At 40.9% G+C, this 22,960-nt stretch overlaps 1 protein-coding gene across 4 annotated transcripts in view; it reads left to right on the plus strand.

The window, feature by feature from the left end:
- Lgi1 (leucine rich glioma inactivated 1) overlaps window positions 1-15,567 on the plus strand; it is a 34,014-nt gene extending 18,447 nt beyond the window's left edge. For 3 of the 4 annotated variants that reach the window (XM_076834874.1, XM_076834876.1, XM_076834875.1), the window contains 4 exons: window positions 10,053-10,124; window positions 12,753-12,922; window positions 13,203-13,367; window positions 14,732-15,567. In XM_076834874.1, coding sequence (XP_076690989.1) covers window positions 10,053-10,124; window positions 12,753-12,922; window positions 13,203-13,367; window positions 14,732-15,567 — 1,243 coding nt within the window. The remainder of the gene's footprint in view (window positions 1-10,052; window positions 10,125-12,752; window positions 12,923-13,202; window positions 13,368-14,731) is intronic. The other variant, XM_076834877.1, reaches the window with a different exon arrangement.
- The last annotated feature ends 7,393 nt before the right edge of the window (window positions 15,568-22,960 follow it).

Genomic DNA, 22,960 nt, shown 5'->3' on the forward strand with positions numbered 1-22,960 from the left:
GTATGTGTCTTATCAGTTTTAGGTAAAGATGCAAGAGATACTTGTGTAAATGTCATCCTGTCATCCTTAACCTGTTCCCTCATAGCACCTCAACTCCACTTCTGTTCTAGGCCCTGGGGGTAGCAAGAACAAAGCAGATAAAAATGCCTGCTCTTTGCCTCTACTTTCTAGTTTGTCTGTGTGGTCTTCTTGGTATCAGGAGCCATTCTTTCCTGCAGTTTGGTTTGCAGCAAGAGAGTATTGATGGCCAGATTTTGTTAGTTTGTTTGTTTATTGGTACCTAGAATTGAACTCAGGGTCACTCTGCCTCTGAGCTCCAGCCCTGGCCCTTATTATTTTTTTGTTTTGAGACAGGGTCTTGTTCAGTTACCAAGGCAGGTCTCAAACTCGTGATCCTCCAGCCTCGGTCTCCTGAGGAGCTGGAATTACAGGCGTGCGCCACTGTGCCCAGCCAGATTTATTTTATAAAATCATGTCCATATATAGTGATAACAATAAAAACAGCCTCTGTGATGCTGCTGTTCATGTCAATGATACGATACAAAAATGGCTGGGAAACAGAATGAATGTTATGCAATTGTATCAGAGTTCAACTTTTCCAAACTTCATTTTCAGACAAAAATAAATAAAAAACAAATTTGTGAAAGGAGAAATGGAAATTCATGACTTCAAATTGAGATCCACTTGATTCCCATAAATACTATCCAACACAGCCCATGCCTGTGGTCAACATGGGAGTAGGGGCGCTGCAGGAGAGAAATAAACGCAGTGACCTCTCTAGCAACCTGAGATGAGTTTGCCCAGGTGCATCTCCTCTTCAGCCTAAAGACCTAGACCTTCACTTGGATTTCCTGCACAGAACGGAGAAAATATTCTCCCTCCCTCACCAAGAAGGAAAGAAGAGGAGGGAAGAAGGAGAAAAATCTGTATAACACCATATTGGATACACATTTTACTTGACCGGAAGCTATTGTATCTATCAGATGAGGTGAAAATTTATATTTGGGTGATGATCAAAACGCTTTTATGATGGTATAGAAACTATAAGGGAAATTGGCTGGGCATAGTGGCTCATGCCTGTAAACCCAGCTACTCTGTACACTGAGGCAGGAGGATCACAAGTTCAAGGCCAGCCTGGGCGACTTATTGAGACCCTGTCTCAAAATAAAAAATAAAAAGGGGATATAATTTAGTACCACTAAGCAGCTAAGCTAGTGAGGATTGAACCCAACACCCCTGGTTCAACCCCCATTACCAAAAAAAGAAAAAAGGGCAGTGAATTTACTATCTAGGAACTTTTAAGCTCTAGGGAACACCAAGGGTAGCCTCCCAAGAAAGGGGCATGAATCTCAAGGGTCATGTGAATACAAACAGTGAAATGGAAGTCTTGCTCTAAGCTGGTGCTGCAGGTGGGAAGGAGGTGTGGTAACAGGTCAGGGGGGAATGCTTGACTGAACCAGGATGACCCTCAGGTCTTTATCTAACATGTAGGAGGTTGACTCATGCCATTTCCAGTATTACACTGTCAGGATCTAGAAGAATAGAGTGCCATATGGTTCGTTCTAAACAGTTTTTAGGATGTGACTTATACTTTACAAGGGGTATGAGCCACAAAGAAAAACAAGATCCAGTCCCACCCTAGAGGAGCTCATTCTAACAAGAGAAATTAGACAAAACAAATATTTTCTCAACGAATGCCTTTGTCTCCAAGCTTTCTTCTTCATTTTCTTCTTCTTATATTGTTCTTCAAGGTATATTTTCTTCCTTCCTTTCTTCCTTTTAAGGAGAGATGAGTAGGTAGCATTTGAATTCCAAATGTCCCTCTGCCTGCAAGTTCACTTTCCACTATTTAACTGCTTATAAATAAATCTGGCTTGAGCCTTTTGCTTCCTTTTTAAGATTTTAGGCCTCAAAAATATTCTTTTCTCTACTTTTGGCCAAGTCTTCCCCACTGAAAGGCAAATATTCAAACAGCAAGGATTTAACACCTTGCCCTCCGACCTGAACCTGCTGCAAAGAGTTTGCAAAGCTATTTCATATTCTTGAATCGTTGCAGTCTCCTGATGACCTAATGAGACAGTAACACTACCCTCCCCCTGTGAATGTGAACATGGGGGAATGTGTTCAGTTCAAGCTACTTCCCAGATAGGAGCACCAAAGCCAGAAATTTCCCAAGGTCTTCAGCAAGATATCTTGAGATATCTCTACCACTTCAGGTAGAGCAGTACTAGAAAGTTCTCATTGAACTCACTGTGTCTTTCCATGGGTTATGATTTGAGGAGTCAATATGACAGAAAATAAATCAAACCTGAAGATAAGAGCCCTGCCCTTGAGTCTCCTATAAAGTCCCTATAAAATGTATGAAATCCTAGGACCCTCTCTCAATTCCTTTATTCTGAATCACTGTCCTAATATCATGTTTGTGTATTAGTCAGTTTTTCATTACTATAGTGAAATACCTGAAGTAGGCTAACATTGTAAGAAAAAGAGATTTGTTTAACTCAGTTTTGGAAAGTTCAACTGTGTGCTACTGGCATTGTCTTAGTTCTGGTGTTGGCCTTCTTGCTGGCAGAGTCCTGAGGTGGCACATGGCATCACATGGCAAGACACTGGGAGCATGCATGTCTGTGTCTGGTATCTGTCTCTCTTCCTATAAAGCCATCAGGAATCAATCATGGGGGCTTCACCCTAATGACCTCACCTAAAGGCTCCGCCTCCAAACACCATTGTCTGATTAAGTTTCCATCTTCTTAATACCAATAGCCTATGATTTTGAGAATTAAACTCCTTCATGAGTTCTGGGACAAACCGTAGCAGCATATTTAATTTTAATGTTTTAATAGTTTAATGTTTGAATTAGTTTTTCTGATGACTATGTATTACATTTTTTTTTCAGGGAAAAAAATCAATAAAAACTAGTTTATGGCCAATGATGACAAAATCTCTAAACATTATTATTGATTTCCATTATACTTACCGAGCTTTTTCCCCTTGGGTACCACATAAGTGTCACTGTGGCTAAGGCCCCGTGGAGCCAGGAGTGTTTGCATGAATGCATAATATTTGAAAGAAAATTGCCCTCAATCTTTCCACGTTGTGGGGTAGCAACTATTGCTCACCTCTGTGGCTGCGAAGACCACAGGTAACAGTCCCCAAACTCAGGAGGCCTGTGTATCCCCTGTTAGGGTGGCAGGATGTCTTCATTTTAGCTTTCACATTGACGTGCATGTATAAAGAGGTAGTGGCTGTCAGAGGATTCTCAGTCACCAGACTGCCTGGGTTCAAAGCCTGGGAGACCTTGCCCAGATAATTTAGCCTTACTGTGCCTCAGATTGCTCATGTGTAAAAGGAAAGGTGATCATAATCTGTTAAAATGAAGGTGAGGGATAACAAGGTACTCAGGAGCATCAGGCTCCTAGGGTTGTTTTGAGATTAAATGAGTTAGTATCTACAAAATGCCTAGAGAAGAGCCTGGTGTGCAGTAAGCACCATTGTACAGGAAGAAACTCAAATTCACCGTCTAACCTCTATTAGTCCTACATCAGGATTTCAAGTGCCGCAGTGTACTTATCCCCTTTAAACATTTCCTGTGAAATTAAAATAACTGCACTTGAAGTGCCGCAGGTTCAGTGAGACACAAACCCAAGCTGAGAATCCGCATTGCAGGGGGGCTGGGAGTGCCCAGATGGCTGTGGGCGTTGCTTTCTTAGCAGCACAGCCCCGTGGCACTGAAACAAACGTGCTGTCTGAGCCAGTGTGGTCTGCCTCGGAGAGAAGACTTTCCAGTAGGTTCCATAGTCATCATCAGAGGTTTTCTCAGGTAAACCAGCAAACACCAAAGTGGAATGGTGTTCTGCTTTGTCAGAACTGCTGGAAAGGAGTGGCTGGCTGGCTGCCTTGGAAAGTGCTTGACTCTACTCCGCAGTTTCAAGGCAGCTAGATATTCCATTGGGCGATACCCTGGGTGTTTTATTTAATTTAATTTTTACTTTTATTTATTTATTTTGGGTACTGGGGATTGAATGCAGGGATACTGTAGCACTGATCTATATCCCCAGTCCTTTTTTATATATTGATTTTTTTTGAGATAGGGTCTCACTAAGTAGCTCAGGGTCTCTTAAAGTTGATGAGGCTGGCTTCAAACTTGTATCCTCCTGTCTCAGTCTTCCCAGTTGCTGAGACTACAGGCATGTGCCACCACACCCAGTTTTCCTGGGTGTTTAAAAGATGTTTCTTAGGTAGACTCTGAGTTGAAGTCACCCTTTCAAGAGCCTCCACATGGCTGTGAATTATCGCCACAGTGAGGCTGAGGAGAAGCAGGGCACTCTGTGAGAGCAGGTCCACATGATGGGGTGGGATCTGCCAGGTTGATTGACAGGGCTACGCACTTTCTCCCTAATTCGGTCTCTTGGCACAGGGGCCTGAGAGAAGCACCTGCTGCTCTTTAACGAGATTGGTGCCCTTCCTCTCATCCACTCCAGTCTGCCTTAGTTTTTCATTCAGTTCAAAAGTATCTACTGAGGGCCTACTTTGTGCCAGGCACTGTGCTAGGCACTGGGGATATAGTGGAAAGAAAAAGCATTCTTCCAGTACTTGTGGCAGAATCCTCCTAGAAGGAATTCACAGTAAAATAAAACATTTCCTCAAACCTCTTTCTGCCCTTGTCTTCAATCAGCTCTACCCTGTCCCTGTTGGATATTCCAGTGCGTTCTTTACTCCCAGAGAAACCCGTCATCAACTGTATTGGCTCCTAAAGGATTTCCTGGTGTCATATGATTTACTAAACATGAAGCCATAGCCTCTCACAGTGAAAGTTATAAAGGCATGATTTAAGGACAAGAATAGAACATAGAGATCATTCTGACCAAGTGATCATTTGCTTTATAGAAAAGGAAACACCCAAAGCTCAAACCCACATCTCCCCTTCCTGACCCACGCCATTCCTGTGTCTCCTATGGCTGATTCAGGGAGCCCTAGGGCAAGTCTGATACATGAGGGGTTGCCTTGGGCCCAGCAGCAGCCTGGCTTTCCTTCAGTCATACCATGACCTCTCAGACATCTTGACCTTTCCTCCTTCATCCTTCTAATTTCTCTTCTCTTACTCCTAACAATGAGGAATTCTTATATTTACACCTCCCTCATGGGTACCACATCTTTTTTCTTCCTTCTTTTTTTAGGAGAGGAGTATCAGAGATTGAACGCAGGGTCACTCAATCACTGAGCCACTTCCCTAGCCCTATTTTGTATTTTTTTAAAAGACAGGGTCTCACTGATTGCTTAGCATCTCACCATTTCTGAAACTGGCTTTGAACTTGTGATCCTTTTACCTCAGCCTCCTGAGCTGCTAGAATTACAGGCATGGGCCCCCACACCCAGCTGTGCCATCACATCTTGAGAAGAGAGAAGGATGAGAGACCTGGGGACCGGGAACAGTGACATGGCTCTCCAAAACCACTTTCTCTTGATTGGCTCTGTATTAATGACTGGAAGAAGATGTGGCCAAATCTTAACAGTGGTGGCTTCTACCAGGATGATTGTCATTTTTCTCCTTGAAAAAAGAAAAATAATTTTTGTATTTTCAAATTTTCTTTTTTTTAACTTTTTTTTGAGAGAGAGAGAGAATTTTTTAATATTTATTTTTTAGTTTTTCGGTGGACACAACATCTTTATTTTATTTTTATGTGATGCCGAGGATCGAACCCAGCGCCCCGCACATGCCAGGCAAGCATGCTACCGCTTGAGCCACATCCCCAGCCCCTTCAAATTTTCTTGAAGTAGAGAAATAATAATTATGATTATGTGTGTGCCCATGTAGTAGTAGATATATGTGTATATGTGGCACATGCGTGTGCTAGTAAAAGAGAGGACAGACCAAGGCACAGACTTCTCTCTACTAAATTAAGTGGGTTAAGTGCACTCGCGCTCAAAGCAATGAAGTTCAAGTTGCATCCCTAACAAAGCTGGCAGCTTCACTGCACTTCACCACACGAAGTGATGGAGAAGAGAACAACGACAAGCAGTTTACCAAAGATAGAGCATGGACTTCACACAGAGCTTCTATTGAGGAAAGGGAATAATAATATTGTTTTGCTCTGTGAGGCTGGAAGTAGAGGAGTAGGAGGAGGAAACTAAGAAAATTCATTCCAGATATTTTGCTTTATGGTGGCAAAACTCAAGGCAGAGTTGGAATCTGAAGAATCGAATCATCCAAATACCAAAACTAAAGTAATCCTGATCTTAACCTCAAAGTGCTGTGTCACTGTCTCTAGCCATTGGAGCAACTAGCAGGCACCAGGTCTCCTTATCACCCTTTTGGGAACGCTGAGCAGCCTTCCTGAAGCCTTTTGCTTCCTGGTAACTCTGGCCCTTAGCATCTCTTCCTGTGGAGAATCTTCCCAAAGCCCTCCATGCTCATGATGTATTTGGGAGGCTCCTGGCCTCCCAGACTGCTGGTTTGACCCAGCGCAGGGAATTCATAACAGTGACTGCGAGCCTGAGTTGACAGTAGTCCCAAACCTCCCCAGAGACAGAGAGAGCCTGAAATGTGTGGGAATTTTGGAGGAAACAAGCCAGTTTCATCCTGCAGGAGGTCTCGTGAAAAACATTTGCATGATCTGACCATTCAGGCCCCCAATGCTGACCATCACGGTTATTCCCAGGATAGCTGCAAAGTTTTGGAACCTGATGAATGCAGCTGAGTGACTGATTTAGAAGGACTGAATCCTCACTGGACAGAACACATGCATGCGTGTATGCGCACACACACACACACACACACACACACACACACACAGAGCAATAGGGTCTTTCTCAAAAGTCAACCTCATTCTTTATTTCTTTTGATGATAAAATAATAATACATGCTTTCTAATAAAACTTCTCACAGCCCAGATAGTTACCATAGCAAAGTGAATCCACTCTGTTGTGCGACCTCATTCAACAGTTTTTATATATAAAGATGCAGAGCTTCATGTATCTACAGATGTGTATCTTCTCTCCTCCAGGGGATTGTACTCTACATAATCTTCTCCCTGTCTCCTTTTACCTAGACACCACTTCATGTTAAATCATAGAGTTCTACCTCATTTAAAAAAAAAAAAATCTACAAAATATTCTACTTTAAGTATGAACCATTATTTATTACACAATCTCTCATTAGTGGACACCTAAGTTATTTCCAATTCTTTGCTGCTATAGACAATACTAGAACAAATCACTTTTCCCACGTAGGCACTGGGTGGATAATATTTCCAATGTCTCCTCACTCAGGAACTGTAAGCACTCTGAACTGACTATAGCTAAGATAGAATTCCTTCTCTCTGGGGCCATTTTGCATTTCTCATCTTACCTTTGCAGGTTCTGCTGATCCCCTTCCATATGTTGGAGGTATCCTTCAACCCCCCCCCCCCCAGTCAGCTTGCACTAGAAGGTTGATTTATTTCAGGGCCTTGGTAATTATTATTCTTATTTATTTATTTATTTATTTATTTATTTATTTTTTGCAGAATAATTCCAAGGCTTGGTATTGCTTCCCTAAGTCATTCTCTGCCAAATCCCTCTGCCTGCTTTCCATTTATCCAAATGTGACCTGATGTCACTGGGGCCTCCCTGAGAGTTCCATAAGCTAGCTGACTTCAATTCCCAGGCCTTAGGCATTGGGCAAACCTCCTTTTCATTCCTGGGTCCTTAATTCCTCTTGTTTCTGTTTCTTTATTGAGTCAGATATCCTTCTCAGGCCTGCCATTCATCAAATCTAGACATGAAGGTGCATCCTATCTCCTTTTTTTTTTTTTTAAACACACGTTCTACTTTTTAAAATAATTTTATTTTATTTATTTATTCATTTTTATGTGGTGCTGAGAGCCTTGCACGTGCGAGGCGAGCGCTCTACCACTGAGCCATAACCCCAGCCCCACATCCTATCTCCTTTTTTTTTTTTTTAATTTCATTTGTTCTAATTAGTTACAGATGGTAGCAGAATGATTTTCGATTCACTGTACACAAATGGAGCACAACTTTTCATTTTTCTGGTTGTACACGATGTAGAGTCGCACACATGTGCAGTCATATGGATACCTAGGGTAATGATGTCCATCTCATTCCAACACCTTTCTTATTCCCATGATCCCTCCCCTTCCCTCCTTTAAAAGCAGCCAGATGTGTCAGTTTTTCATTGAAGTAAGTGTTTTTAAAAGAAAGTTGAGAGGTTTGTCAAGGGCTTTGGAGACCAACAGCACAGACTCTTTTATTTTGCTTTCAAGGGGAAAAAAAGAAAAATATACAACATGGCCCGACTAAAAATGCAAAATTCCAATACCTGGTGCCCTTTGATGATCATACAACAGCAGCTCTTTATTATGTCTGTATTTTGGGAATATGTACACATTTCTCTCTCTTTGATACTATTGGGACTTCTTCCTCCTCATTAACCTTGGTTAGAATCATTGTAGTGATTCAGGGAAGAAGAAAGAGAAAGAGAAAGGGAAAACAATTCCCATGATAGGGCAAGCACCCACCAAGATGATTATTTTTTTTTTTTTTAATTCAAAACATTACAAAGATTTCAGAATCACATCGGTTACACATCCACATTTTTACATAATACCATAATAGTAACTCTTGTATTCTGCTACCTTTCCTATCCTCTACTATCCCCCCTCCCCTCCCCTCCCATCTTCTCTCTCTACCCCATCTACTGTAATTCATTTCTCTTCTTATTTTTTTCCCATTCCCCTCACAAACTCTTATATGTAATTTTGCATTATAATGAGGGTCTCCTTTCATTTCCAAGCAATTTCCCTTTTCTCTCCCTTTCCCTCCCACTTCATGACTCTGCTTAATGTTAATCTTTTCCTCCTGCTCTTCCTCCCTGCTCTGTTCTTGGTTGCTCTCATTATATCAAAGAAGACATTTGGCATTTGTTTTTTAGGGATTGGCTAGCTTCACTTAGCATAATCTGCTCTAGTGCCATCCATTTCCCTGCAAATTCCATGATTTTGTCATTTCTTAGTGCTGCGTAGTACTCCATTGTGTATAAATGCCACATTTTTTTTATCCATTCATCTATTGAGGGGCATCGGGGTTGGTTCCACAGTCTAGCTATTGTGAATTGTGCTGCTATGAACATCGATGTGGCAGTATCCCTGTAGTACGCTCTTTTGAGGTCTTCAGGGAATAGTCCGAGAAGGGCAATAGCTGGGTCAAATGGTGGTTCCATTCCCAGCTTTCCCAGGAATCTCCATACTGCTTTCCATATTGGCCTCACCATTTTGCAGTCCCACCAGCAATGTATAAGAGTACCCTTTTCCCCACATCCTCGCCAGCACTTGTTATTGTTCGACTTCATAATGGCTGCCAATCTTACTGGAGTGAGATGGTATCTTAGGGTGGTTTTGATTTGCATTTCTCTGACTGCTAGGGATCCACCAAGATGATTAAAGAAGATGGTTGGATGGGTATTTGTGAGAAAAAAAAATTTTTTTTTTCTGAGATGGAATGTATGAGACTGAAAGATTTTTTTTTTAAATACAGAAAAAGAAGACATATACTCTAGAGAAAAGAAAGGATGTACTGGCCAAGAGACAGAGCTGTTGGTACTGTTGATTGGAAGCTCTGCTGAGCTGCAGAGCAAGTCAGGAGGAGGAGAAAAGAAGAGGAAGCCTAAGCGAGAGGAGAGAGGGCATTGGAGATGGTCACCATCACCAGTTTAGGGAACCATCAGTTGAGATACATCTCCTAGACCAAGCATCTGAGGGTGTGAATCTCCTGCTCTGCTCTGGATGCAATGAGTGGTGCCCTGTTGTTGATTCCTTGTTGTGGTTGCCTTGAAGCAACACAAAGTGTTACCTAAATACTGAGTGGGTTGAAACAAAGAGGTCAGCAATTGAAAATACAACAGCAGGAATCTGAGGAATACCTTAGAAGAAAAAAAAAAGTACTGAAGTGATTTAGTGACTAGACATGACAAAAGGGTCTTATAACCAAGCTGTATCATTAAATGCATTTATGTATCACTACAGTTTATATCACTCTTTTTTTTTTTTCTTTTCCAGGAGCCTTGCAAACAACAATCTTCAGACACTCCCAAAAGATATTTTCAAAGGCCTGGATTCTTTAACAAATGTGTAAGAGGACCTAAGAAGTCAATGATTAATCAATTCATTTGGAGTAATTAAAAGGAAACCAGATATTGGTTACTAAAATTTTTAATTGGCTTTGAAATTAAATGAAAATTATCAGATTTTAATTTTAAACTTATATAGACTAGCAAATGAATCTTCTAAGGTATTTACTATTGGCAATTCTGAATCCACAGTACCCAGGCATTACTTTGACAGCATGTATCTTTCTAAGAAGAGTACTGATAAATGTCTTCGAGTGGGTGGGAAGAAGAGACCCAGATAGAAATTTCAAGATTCCTTTTTTTTTCTTATGAGATCCAGGAAATGCAGCTGCAAAGAAAAAACATAAAGGAGTCTGGGAAACTGACAGAGTAAGATGAAAGGTTACACCCATGGGTTGGTCAGTCAACAAAGAAATGGAGCAGGAAATGGGGGAAGGGAGGAACATTTGCCTTTTCTCTCATTAGACAGAACAACAACTCTAGGCTTAATCCCCAGGAATTTGGCTTAAGCCCCAGGAAGGGAATGAACTTAATTATTTTTGACCCCTTTTCAAACAAAAGAGCTTTCAAACTTTGACTTTTGAGCCTCAGAGTGAAAGATCTTTGCAAGGAATTTGTATATTTTGCTGTAAGCAAAGCGAGTACTATATGTCTAACCCTCTCAAAAGCAATTTCGTTTCATTAAGTGCCTTCCATAACATTAGCAGGGTATTTAAATGTCATAAGGTAAAATATAGGGACAAATGAAAGAATATGTGAAAATAAACGATTTTTTACTGTTCAGGTACTTTGCCATAGAATATATATTCAAAACAACTTTTCTTCAATAACAAAAAAAAATCTGAGTGAAATATTTTCTTCTAAGCCCAGTATTTAACTTCAAGTCAGGAAGCTCATGAAAAACTTTCTTTGTTCCTTGCAGTAGGCCCCAGCCCCTCCTCCACACCATTACCCCAATTCCTGAATGATGGTTTATTTCCAAGAGAGGGACAGAATCAAGTCACTTCCAAGAACGTGCTGGACAGATCAGTTATCTGCTCTGGTTTGCAATAGGTCAGAAGGGTTGACACTCATTATTCTGGGTCAAAATGCTCTTGAGATATGAGGTCAGTTCTGGGAAGGTCTTGAAAGTTGGATGATGCTCCCTGGCAGAATTGAGATGTAGCTCATGTTTGGGGGGCGGGGTCCTCTGTACCATCCATGTGTTACTCTAACACTTGAATTGTCTTAGTCTCTCTAGGGAATTCCATAATGCATTTGGTCTTTTGGACCTAGTCTTATATGTCCAAATCAAGAATTGCCTTAGAAATCCAAGGATCCATGCCAACTTACCTTTTAGTGAATTTCTTGGTTTCTTGAATGTATCCCCTAAAAAGCATTTTTAAAATGCTTGGCATGAAGCATTTATTTATTTATGTTGCATGAAGAGTAGACAGCACCTATCTTGAAATTCTATGTGATCAAAAAAGGAAATGGAATTCCTGAACAGAAGCAGTACAAATAAACAAAGACCTTGGTTAATTAGGGTCACATGTGGAAATTTAAGTGATTACAGGCATGAGCTATTGTATGTCTGCATTAACTCTGCTGTGGCACAGTCATTTCCTATTAAAACTGAATTTATAAACCATGGAATAGGATCAGGATTAATTATGTCTGTGAGAAAGAAGAAATGCAGATAGCTTACTCAATTTAATTCTGCCCTACGTTTTATCCTCTAGACCTGTGCTGTCCAACATGGTGTCTGCTAGACACTTGTGTTACTGAGCACTTAAAATGTGCTGCTAGAGTAATTGAAGAACTGAATTTAAAAATTTTACTTCTTTTTTTTTTTTTTTTTTTTTTTTGGTGTGGAGATTAAAGCCAGGGCTTTGAATATGCTAAGTAGTTCCTCTACCACTGAGGTACTCCACTCCAAGTCCCTTAATTTTTTCAAGTTTAAATTTAAAGACTGTTGGCCAGGGACATAGCTCAGTAGTGTAGTGCTTACTCAGCACAAAATTCTAGGTTTGATTCCCAAAACTGGGGGGGAAAAATGTAAAAGCTATTTCTCAGTTCCAGTATTAGGAAGACTTTTAAGTACATTTGTAACACTTAAGTATGTGAAACTATTTTTTCAACTGCAAATTTTATAAAATCTAAATACAGATCACACGTTTCTAATGAGAATTTAGCATCTGAATTGAGATATATTATAAGCATAAAATACACAGTGGCCTTCCAAAGATTTAGTATAAACAAGACTGCAGGATATCTCAATAATATTTATATTGACTGCATGCCTGAATGATAATATTTTTCAATGTATTGGATTAAATAAAACATACTATTAAAATTGATTACACCTGTTTCTTTTTACTTTTTTAAGTGCGGCTCTAAAAAAAATTAAGCTACGTGTGTGGTTCATATACTAGTTCTATTGACAGCACTGCTGTAGTCTAAGCTACCTTTAAATCCAAAAGAGAGCAAGTGATGAGGTTCCATTGACTGGGGTGGCCTTTAAGGCTGCTCTGTTGTCATTCTCTGAGCCCAAATTGAATGGTCAGGCAAGTTCAAGGCAGATCATGGGGCATATGTCATGCCAAGCAGGGCCTTTGTACTGCAAAAGTAGCAGAGGTTTGTCTTTCAGGGACCTGAGAGGGAATTCATTTAACTGTGACTGTAAACTGAAGTGGCTGGTGGAATGGCTCGGCCACACCAATGCAACTGTGGAAGACATCTACTGCGAAGGCCCCCCAGAATACAAGAAACGCAAAATCAATAGCCTCTCCTCCAAAGATTTTGATTGCATCATTACAGGTAATATATGCAAAATCATTTTGCATCATAAAATTAAAATAAGTGCTGTGGTTTTTTAATGTACAAGAACTCATATTTTTACATCTTAAAAACCACTTGAGCAATTTAGTTTTTAAACTATAAGCCATTAAAACTTCATATGCTTAAAAGCTAAGTAAAAATTGTCATTTTGCTGTTTTTCTAAAATAACAGTATTTCTTATGGATATTTGAGATGTAGCCAAGGAAAGAAGTATTACTATTAAGTTACCGTTACTCATCATCATTTCCTATTTTTGCAGAATTTGCAAAGTCTCAAGACCTGCCTTATCAATCACTGTCCATAGATACTTTTTCTTATATGAATGATGAATATGTGGTGATTGCTCAGCCTTTTACTGGAAAATGCATTTTCCTTGAATGGGACCATGTAGAAAAGACCTTCCGGAATTATGACAATATTACAGGTATGAAAACCCTAATAAAAATTTGAACGGGAAGTTAAACTGCTTTAACCAAGGGTAACAGGAGAAGATGAGAGGTATGAGGACAGGCTCTGAGCAGGGCCAGAGTCATTCAAATCTCAACGCTACCTTTTGTTAGATAACTAAGAATTGTCCTCCAAGACTTAATTCCTTCACTTGTAAACTGAGAATAGTACCTAACACACAGGGTTGTTAATAAGACATGTCTCCTTACCTTTCCCAAAATAACTTTCAGGAGCCTCACTAGAGATGGTATACCTCTTTCACTTTCTCAAGGATTCTTCTTCTTTTCTCTCCTGCAACCAGTGACCTAAAGCTCCAAAAAAGTTACGATTATCATCTCCCTCCTTCCTTGGGGGATTCTAGAGCATGAAGCAGTTTTTCTAGAGCAGGGAGCAGTTCACATTTAAAGCAAACCAATTACAGGTAGAGCTGGGGTTTGACCAAACCATTGCTCTAGGCTTTGTAGAGTAGTTCTGGAACTTTGAGGAATCCTAGCCCAAGTTATAAGTCCTGAAACAGCTAACCTGGCTTCAAATTGAGTTAGGCAGTCACAGTTGGCATAACCTATAATTCCACTGACTTGGAGGGCTGAGTCAGGAGAATTGCAAGTTCAAGGCCAGCCTGAGCAACTTAGTGAGACCCTGTCTCAAAATAAAATAAAAAGGCTGGGGGTGTAGTTCAGTAGTAGAGTACCCCAGGGTTCAATCCCCAATGCCCTCTCCCCCCAAAAAAGTATTTGGGAAATAAACCCTCATTCAGGAGTTGAGGTAATAGGTGTGGGGGAGGGACTGGGAATCTACTGGTGGGACTTGGTTTGAATTCCAACTCTCCCTTGTGGTAGTAGGACTTAGCTACTCTGAGCTCCAGTTTTCTCATCTGGAAAAGGAAGATCAAATTTTTCTTTTAAAGTTGTTAGGAAAATGTAATGATATGATTTGATAAAGCACAGGTAAACTCTCAATAAATGACAGTTTTTAATTAGAATTACTCTGCTTAACTTCTGACATGTCCAGGAAAACAATGTTCTTTTCTGTAAGAGGTAAGAGGACAAAACTCAGACTACGCCTGTGTGCCCTGAACATCTAGAGCAGGCTAGGTGTGACATGACAATTTTGCTGCTGGGAACACAGCTCTATGAGGTGAAAAGGTACAGAATTTCAGAACACTGGGGCCATTGACCTTGGAGATTGGTCTTGCTTAATCAGCCAAGGAAATCTCTTGTTTTAGGCTGATTTTGTTGTATGGCCCCAGCCTGCAGGAGAATTGCAAGTTCAAGGCCAGCCTCAGCAACACGTTCCAAAGAGGATGGCCATACAACTAATCTCTTGCTTGTCTTTTCCCAGGCACATCCACTGTAGTGTGCAAGCCTATAGTCATTGAAACTCAGCTCTATGTTATTGTGGCCCAGCTGTTTGGTGGCTCTCATATCTATAAGCGAGATGGTTTTGCAAACAAATTCATAAAAATCCAGGATATTGAAATTCTCAAAATTCGAAAACCCAATGACATTGAAACATTCAAGATCGAAAACAACTGGTACTTTGTCGTTGCTGACAGCTCAAAAGCTGGTTTTACTACCATTTATAAATGGAATGGAAATGGATTCTACTCCCATCAATCCTTACATGCGTGGTACAGGGACACCGATGTGGAATACCTAGAAATTGCCAGAACACCTCTGACCCTCAGAACGCCTCATCTAATCCTGTCCAGTAGTTCCCAGCGTCCTGTAATTTATCAGTGGAACAAAGCAACACAACTATTCACTAACCAGACTGACATCCCTAACATGGAGGATGTATATGCTGTCAAACACTTCTCAGTGAAAGGTGACGTGTACATCTGCTTGACAAGGTTCATTGGTGACTCCAAAGTCATGAAATGGGGAGGCTCCTCCTTCCAGGATATTCAGAGGATGCCGTCTCGAGGATCCATGGTGTTTCAGCCTCTTCAGATAAATAATTACCAATATGCCATTCTTGGAAGTGATTACTCCTTTACTCAAGTGTATAACTGGGATGCAGAGAAAGCCAAATTTGTGAAATTTCAGGAATTAAATGTTCAGGCACCAAGATCATTCACACACGTGTCCATTAATAAGCGTAATTTTCTTTTTGCTTCCAGTTTTAAGGGAAATACGCAGATTTACAAACATGTCATAGTTGACTTAAGCGCATGAGACACCAAATCCTGTGGCTGCCATCAGAAACTTTCTACAGTACATGATCTGGATGAACGCAATGCATGATGACTCTTATCACTCTCGCAAATGAATGCCTTTCAAACATTGAGACTGCTAGAACCAAGCACTATCAGTATCTCCATCCTTAACTGTCCAGTCCAGTGGTGTGGGAAGTTACCTTTTATAAGACAAAACTTAAATTGTGTAACTGTTCTTTGCAGTGAAGATGTGTAAATAAGCGTTTAATGGTATCTGTTACTCCAAAAAGAAATATTAATATGTACTTTTCCATTTATTTATTCATGTGTTCAGAATCAACTGCCAAATAAAATGTTTACATTTTTCTTTCATATCCCAAAGGTAATTATTTACAGGAGTCGTTTTATTCTTGTTGATGGTATATTGAGGAAGTAGTTTTATACAATAGGATTATATTTGGATGGAGGATTTATGGTATGAATAATGAATGAAGATAAAACATTGAAATTGAATACCCGTAATTTATGAACATGTTTGTCTGCGGCTATATCGGCTGATTCTGAATAGTCAAAGGTGTTTCCAGAGGTCATGGCTTTTAGGGACACTTTGAGGTGAAATGGTGACAAATTAAAAGAAAAATGGAGAAGTGTTACCTGTTATAAGAAAAATAATTTGAAATAAATCCTTTCCTGTCTGTTAGCCCCAGCTAAGAACACTACTCAGACAATTTATAGAGAAATTAAAATTAATATTTAGGATTTAAAAATCCCTATTCAGGGACTTTCTAAATATTTGACTCAGAATCATCTGACTGCTGAAAGAGATTGTAACTTTATAGCACTTGCTTCAAATGTACCTGCTAGGAAGCCCTCTTAATATCAAGGATGCTTTACTTCTAGAAACTAATTTTGATCTTACCGACCTGCTGCACAGTGTCCGGAAGGCTCATATTTGATTTTCTAAATTCCTGCTTTTGGATTACATGAGTTATTAACACCTAGCATAATGCCTGTGTAGGCTCTCAAAAACACTTTTGAAGAAGCATGTGGGTCCTCCTCTTATAATAAACTTTATAAGGCCCTTGGACTTAATCCATCAGCATTTCTTGAGTACTTTTTAAGAATGGAATATGGTTGGTGGGGGCAACTACTAAGGAAGGGTAGGGTACAGTCCTAATCCTCTGGGGCCTGAGAAGACTGCCGAGCAAGCAGTGAGTGCCAAGAAGCATTTGAACATTCCAGATTATAAGTATTATAGGAGCATCAAGGATGTCTTCTGGGAAGATGTACTCCTTGTTTGAAATTAAAGAGAAGATGTGATTTCAAAAGAGGATTGTGGCTGGGCATGGTGTTTTTTTCCTGTGATCCCAGCGATTTGGGAGGCTAAGGCAGGAAGATTGCAAGTTCACGGCCAGCCTCAGCAATTTAGTGAGGCCTTAAGTAACTCAATGAGACCTTATATCAAAAAAAGGAAGGGAGTGCTGGGCATGTAGCTCAATGATAAAGCACCCTTAGGTTCAATCCCTAGTACAAAAAAAAATAATAATAATTGATGAGGGGTGGTCATGGCATAGAAGATACTCCTGGCACAAACTGGTTGTGTGCATGCTGTATTTATGGAGGGCATCAGAACCTGCTTCTGCTCATTGTTCCTCAGACTCTTTAGTCATATTACCAGGTAGGAGCCGGCAGGGAGCATCTCCTCTGCTTTGCACGTATCTTGCAGGCTGAGGCATCAAGGGTCAACAAAATAATTACACAGTCTCTGGAAGCAACACCCTGGAAAGGTACACACAAGACCAGTTTCCTTCATCCATATAGACTGGACATGAGTTCTGATATCAGAGTTATAGAGGGGAATACTTACCCATTCCTGGTCCTGCACATAGGGAGAACTGGCCTTGGAATGTCTTAATTCATTCTGTTCCATGGAGGAACCCTTGATTTGTAAAGAGTGGGTTTAAGTCCAGCTGTGCCATGTTCTGGTTTTGTCCACTAACAAGCTACTTAACCCATCTGAGCCTGTTTCTTTATTTTGAAAGAGGGACAATAATACCTATTTCTGAGGACAAGGGAGAGGTTAAATGAGCAAGTATATGTGCAGTATATTGTATTTTCAAATATGTCTCTCACCCAAGCTCTTGTGAGGATCTTGCGAGGTGGGGCCTAATTCACCTGTTCTCAATCTGGATGGGTTTGAGGTTTGCTTCCAATCTGTACAATGTGCTGGAAATGATGCAGTTTGAATTTTGAGAGTAGGTCATAAAATAATGAAGCGTCTGCCTGGTAAATTGGGACACTTGCTTATGGAGCCCTGAGCAGCTATGTAAGAAGTCCCACTCGCCTGGGGCCACCATTCTTTGTGGAAGCCCAAGCCCCATGGAGAAATCACATGTTGGTGCTTTGGTCTATTGTCCCAGCCGAAGTCTCGGCCAACAGATATCATGGACCATCAGTCCTGAGAGTGGATACCTCCTGATTCCAGCATTCCTTAATCCCAACATCAAGATCCTACTTAGACGTTCCCAACTGAGGCCACAAACATTATGGAACAGAGACAAGCCATCCCCATGGTACCCTGTCCAAATTCCTGACCATAGACTCTATGAGCATAATAAAATGGTTGCTTTAAATGGCTAAGTTTTGTGGTGATTTGTTACACGATAGCAGTAAAAAAGCACATAAAATGTTTACCAGAGAACTGGTACATGTGAGTACTCATCAAGTGATGGTTACTGCTAATTGTCTCCACATCTAGAGTATTGCACTTCTGGGTCACACTGTACCTTATGTTTTAATGTAATTCATTTCATTTTAAAGGGTAACTCCTTATCAATATATCAGTGTTCTTACCCTGTACCAGGCATTGTGCTGAATTTAGGGATCCAGAGATTAAAACGTATATTCTACCCTGTTAAGTTTTCAGAGAAGCATTAACATCGAATTCAGCAAACTGACTCTAATTTACCGAAATCCTGAGGCCCAGAGCTGCTGGTGGAGTTAGGCCTATCATTTAGGCCTTCTGATTCTCAGCCCGATTCTCAGCCCAGTTCTTGCTCCATCACACAGTGGTACCTTTTGAAAAATCATTCTCCAACCCCAACATGGCACTATAGACAAGTAGAGAGAGGAAAAGTGAGGAGACAAACAGAGGAAATAGAGCTAAGGCAGACTGAAGAGGATGGCATGTGGTAGGTCAGCTTTCATACGAATCGGCCACCCTTTTCTAGGAGTTGCCCCCTCTCCCTTTCCTCCATCCGCCCTAAATTATAACTCCATTCCCCACTCCAGCCGCAGATGACTGGAGCTGGAGTGAACTCCTAGTCCAAATATTCAGTCAAGAAGCTGGGCTGCATTAACCTGAACCCCACTAGTTCTCTCTCCTGGATATTTAAAATTAGGCCAGCAGTAGCTGGGTCAATTAGCCAGGTACCAAAATTTGAAAGGTGTTGATCTTAAATCAGCCTCCCTAAAAGCAGAAGGGTTCATTGAGGGAACACTCTCAGGATAGAGCCATTAGGGAGTGAGAACTGAATTGGGCAGGGGAAAATGCTGAACAGTCAGGAAAAGGCTGGTCTTAGACTGATCCTAAGAAGATTTGAGCCTGAATTGGACCACAGAGTGGGTCCCACATTAAGAATGGAGGATGGCCTGGTGTACCCCCTCATTGGACCATCCCTGGCCAAACAAAGGGTGCAGGGCATAACCTCCCAGGCAGCTCCAGGGGAGACAATCCTCCAGAGAAGGGTGCACATGAACTATCATTGACCAATACCCATAATAGCTGCAGGATGAGTACCCAGCCCAGAAAAGGGCATCTGGGTGGGGTGCCAAGAGCATATGCTACCATGATGGTGACCGAGGAGCTGAAGACACCATTTTGAGCAGCCATGGTGGCCATGTGCTGCATAAGCAGAGGAAGCTGGTAGGAAAAGTGAGAAGATTCTTATGTAGAAGCTGAGAAAGAAGCCGAGGTGAGAAACGACATAGTCTAAAGAGAGAGAACAGAAGGAAAGGAAGGAAGGAGTAAGTGGGAATAAGGAACAGGAGAAGCGAGAACACGAAGGAAGGGAGGCAGGCAGGGAGGGACTGTGATAGGAAGACTGGGGGTGTGGTGTTCCAGGTTGGGCTGCTTGAGAACCAGATTCCGAGACGTTAATGTGCAAACATTCATTAGGAAGCATTCTTGAGGTCGACATCTGGGAAGGAGGAGTGGGAAGCAGGACTGGGCAGAGGGAGAAGCTCAGCTGTGACACAATTCCAACTGGAGCCTCAGGAAACCCCGAAAGGAGCTCTGGAACTGGGAGGTCTCTTCCCAGATACCCCAAGTTAGATCAAGGAGACCAGCCCTCATAGATATCTAGCCCCCTTGTTGGTTAGTTATCAGCTGCAACTTGTCCCTGGAAGGAAGCATGGCCTTGTGTGAGGTGGTTGTTAGCCAAGGCAATCCTCAAAGGTGGCAGAACGCCGAGGACCATCTTCTGGCAGCATTCCCAGCAGCTGGGAAGATAACCCTTATTCCTAAATGGGGACCTGGGCAGTGCAACACATCCATCACAGAGGGGCAGAGAGAGAGGGGAGGGGTAAAGGGTTGGAAGATAAAAAAGAGGAGAAGCTATACTTGCCAAAGAATTATCTTCAAGTGGGGAATGGAGTGGGAGTAAAGGAAGATTGGGGGGTAGCAGGAGTGGATATGGGCAAAGTATGTGATATGCATGTACAAATATGCCTCAATGAAAACCATTATGCTCTGTGATTTAAATGCACTCATAAATTAAAAATAAAATAAATAACATTTCCAAAAAAAATTTAAAAACTATCTCCAAGTCAGAAAGTTAAGCCCAATTTATTGTATTATAGATATGACGGTATGTGCTAGCTATTTCAATCTCTTTTTTATGTCTGCAGTTTTTAGACTCCTTCCTATTGCTTCATCTTCAAGTTTACTCTTTTCTCTGTTATCTCAACCTAGAATTTTTTCTAAATATATTATTTCAACCAGAACAGAGCTTCTCAATTAAAAAAAAAACAACTCCAGTGTATTAAAAAAAGTTTTTGAACTATGGAAATTAAAAGATATCTGATATATTTTGGGTTAATGTATTTCCAATTGTGTTATGAACCAATAGTTTTGAAATTAAAATAAGAAGGAATAACTAGGTAAATGATTATATGCTTAGTTGTTGCAACAATGTCTCAAGTTCTGTATCTATCTTGGCACAAGTTGATTCCAAACTCTTCCTGGATTGGCATTGGTCAAGGACCACATCTATGCGTGCAGTGTACTAGCTGATTACAACTCAGTGCACTCAACTCAGCTTTCATATGTCAATCATAATGTAGATTGTAAAGGCATTTTAATATGACTAGTGCCAAAGGCATCGAGGCCTCCAGGGATGCCACATTTTGAAGGGCCGTCTTAAATGGCCCTTCTACTCCAACATCCTCCACTCTGCCCACAGTGTAGTTACCCTTGCAGTTTGCTAGTCCCTGATCATCCAAGAACCTACATGCTCCTAGGCCCAGACTGCTCCACCACCTTTAATGCCCTCCCCCTACTTTTCTACATTTTGAAGTCTGATTCCTCATCCAGCCAATTAGATGTGATTTCTCTTCCAGCTTTCCCAACCTGTTGCTTTTACATTGAGCAAGGCTCATAACTCATTCTGCCTTGTATTGTGGCTGGTTATTGATGTCCATCTCTTTTACTGGGACATACCCTTAAGGGTCAGGACTGTGTCCTAGACATAAATTAATGACTCTTCCGTTCTACAGACTGTAAAGTTTCTGTTTGATCACTTACTTGCTTTATGACCTTGGGCAGTCCTACCTTGTAGAGGGTCCATAGGAATGATGTAAACCAAACAGCTGAAGCCCAGCAGCTTCAACATTCCTGTAGGCATATCTGAGAAGCAGTCACATCCTCTACCAGAAGTTCCTAGCCCTACAAAGAATCCTGGATATGGATTACCTAAGAGTGGAAACTAACTTAATGACTATGTGGAGAGAGCAAAAAGGGCAAGAAATGGGCTGGGGTTGTGGCTCAGTGGTAGAGTGCTCGCCTAGCATGCATGAGGCACTGGATTTGATCCTCAGCACCACATAAAAATAAAAAATAAAGATATTGTGTCCACCTAAAAATAAAAAATAAAAGGGCAAGAAACTTAGCACCAGCACTTTCATAAAGTCTATGCCCTTTGAAATGTTTATCCCCAGAGAAGAATGCAGATCTATCACAGTCAGCACTGCTCAGAGATGCCCCAGGGGGAGCATCCTCCCTGACTGAGGCTTTAAACAATAATTCCCAGCAAAACTGTGTCCCAGAAATCAGTCCTTTTAATAGTAACAGATCCCAGGCACTGGGTCCTATATCTTTCATTCCCTTGATCCTACATATCCATATATATCTAATTAACATTAAATAAAATATCTTTAAGAGGACATACCCTACAATATTTTAAGCATAATAAATGACATTTACTGAGCATTTCTTATAAGCCAATCACTATACTAAGTACTTTCTCTGTATTGTTACCCTTTCCTGTATAATTCTATGACAATAATATTATTTTACAGATGAGAAAGCTAAAATAACTGATCCATAATTGTGTAGCCCGTTAAGAAGCAAAAAAAAAAAAAGATTCATTCAGTGGCACCTGACATTTGTGCCTAAAGACAAATATACTTTAAAAGTTCAAAACTTTGTACACTGCCAGGTAGACAGAAACCCCACTCTGGAGCCTGAAGTGTCTCTAGTAGCATAGGGCGGGTATTTGTACCTATTGACACAAGAAACTCAATTTCATTGAAGATAAAAAAAAAAAAACATGCAAAAAAATGGGCTTTAAAGAGGCAAAGTCTATTCTATAGGGGTATAACATCATGATCCATGATTTTGCCTATAGGTGGATCCTGTTGGTACCCCCAGTATTTCTCTCTGGGGCAGCAGACATAGTAGTGTTATGTGCTTTAGTGTCAGTCTGGCTTTGCCTTTCAGTTTGATCACTTACTTACTTTATGACCTTGGGCAAGTTAATCAAAGTCATTCTGTAAAATGTGAATAATGATAGTCCTAGAGCAGGTTGGTAGAGTAAAACCTAAGCCTCACAACTATCCCAGAAGGTGGTTACTTGAAATACCTCCATTTTACTGATGAGGCTAATTATTTACCCTCATACACACAGTTAAGCCAGTCTGACTGGGAGCCTGCATCCAAGTTCTATGAAGGAGACTGCTGTGTACTGTGCATGCATCTCTATGAGAGCTGAGGATGCCTGTGGACTTCTCAAAGAAGAAGTGGAGCAAAAACTCAGGTGGTTCCATCAGTAGAGAAAGCTACTCCACAAAAAGAGGGGCAGGTAGATGACCAGGATCAAGTGAACAGGCCATTCAGTTGTGTGTCTGTGCTCCAA

Source organism: Callospermophilus lateralis, chromosome 15 (genome assembly GCF_048772815.1).
Source record: "Callospermophilus lateralis isolate mCalLat2 chromosome 15, mCalLat2.hap1, whole genome shotgun sequence".
Classification (NCBI taxonomy): domain Eukaryota; kingdom Metazoa; phylum Chordata; class Mammalia; order Rodentia; family Sciuridae; genus Callospermophilus; species Callospermophilus lateralis.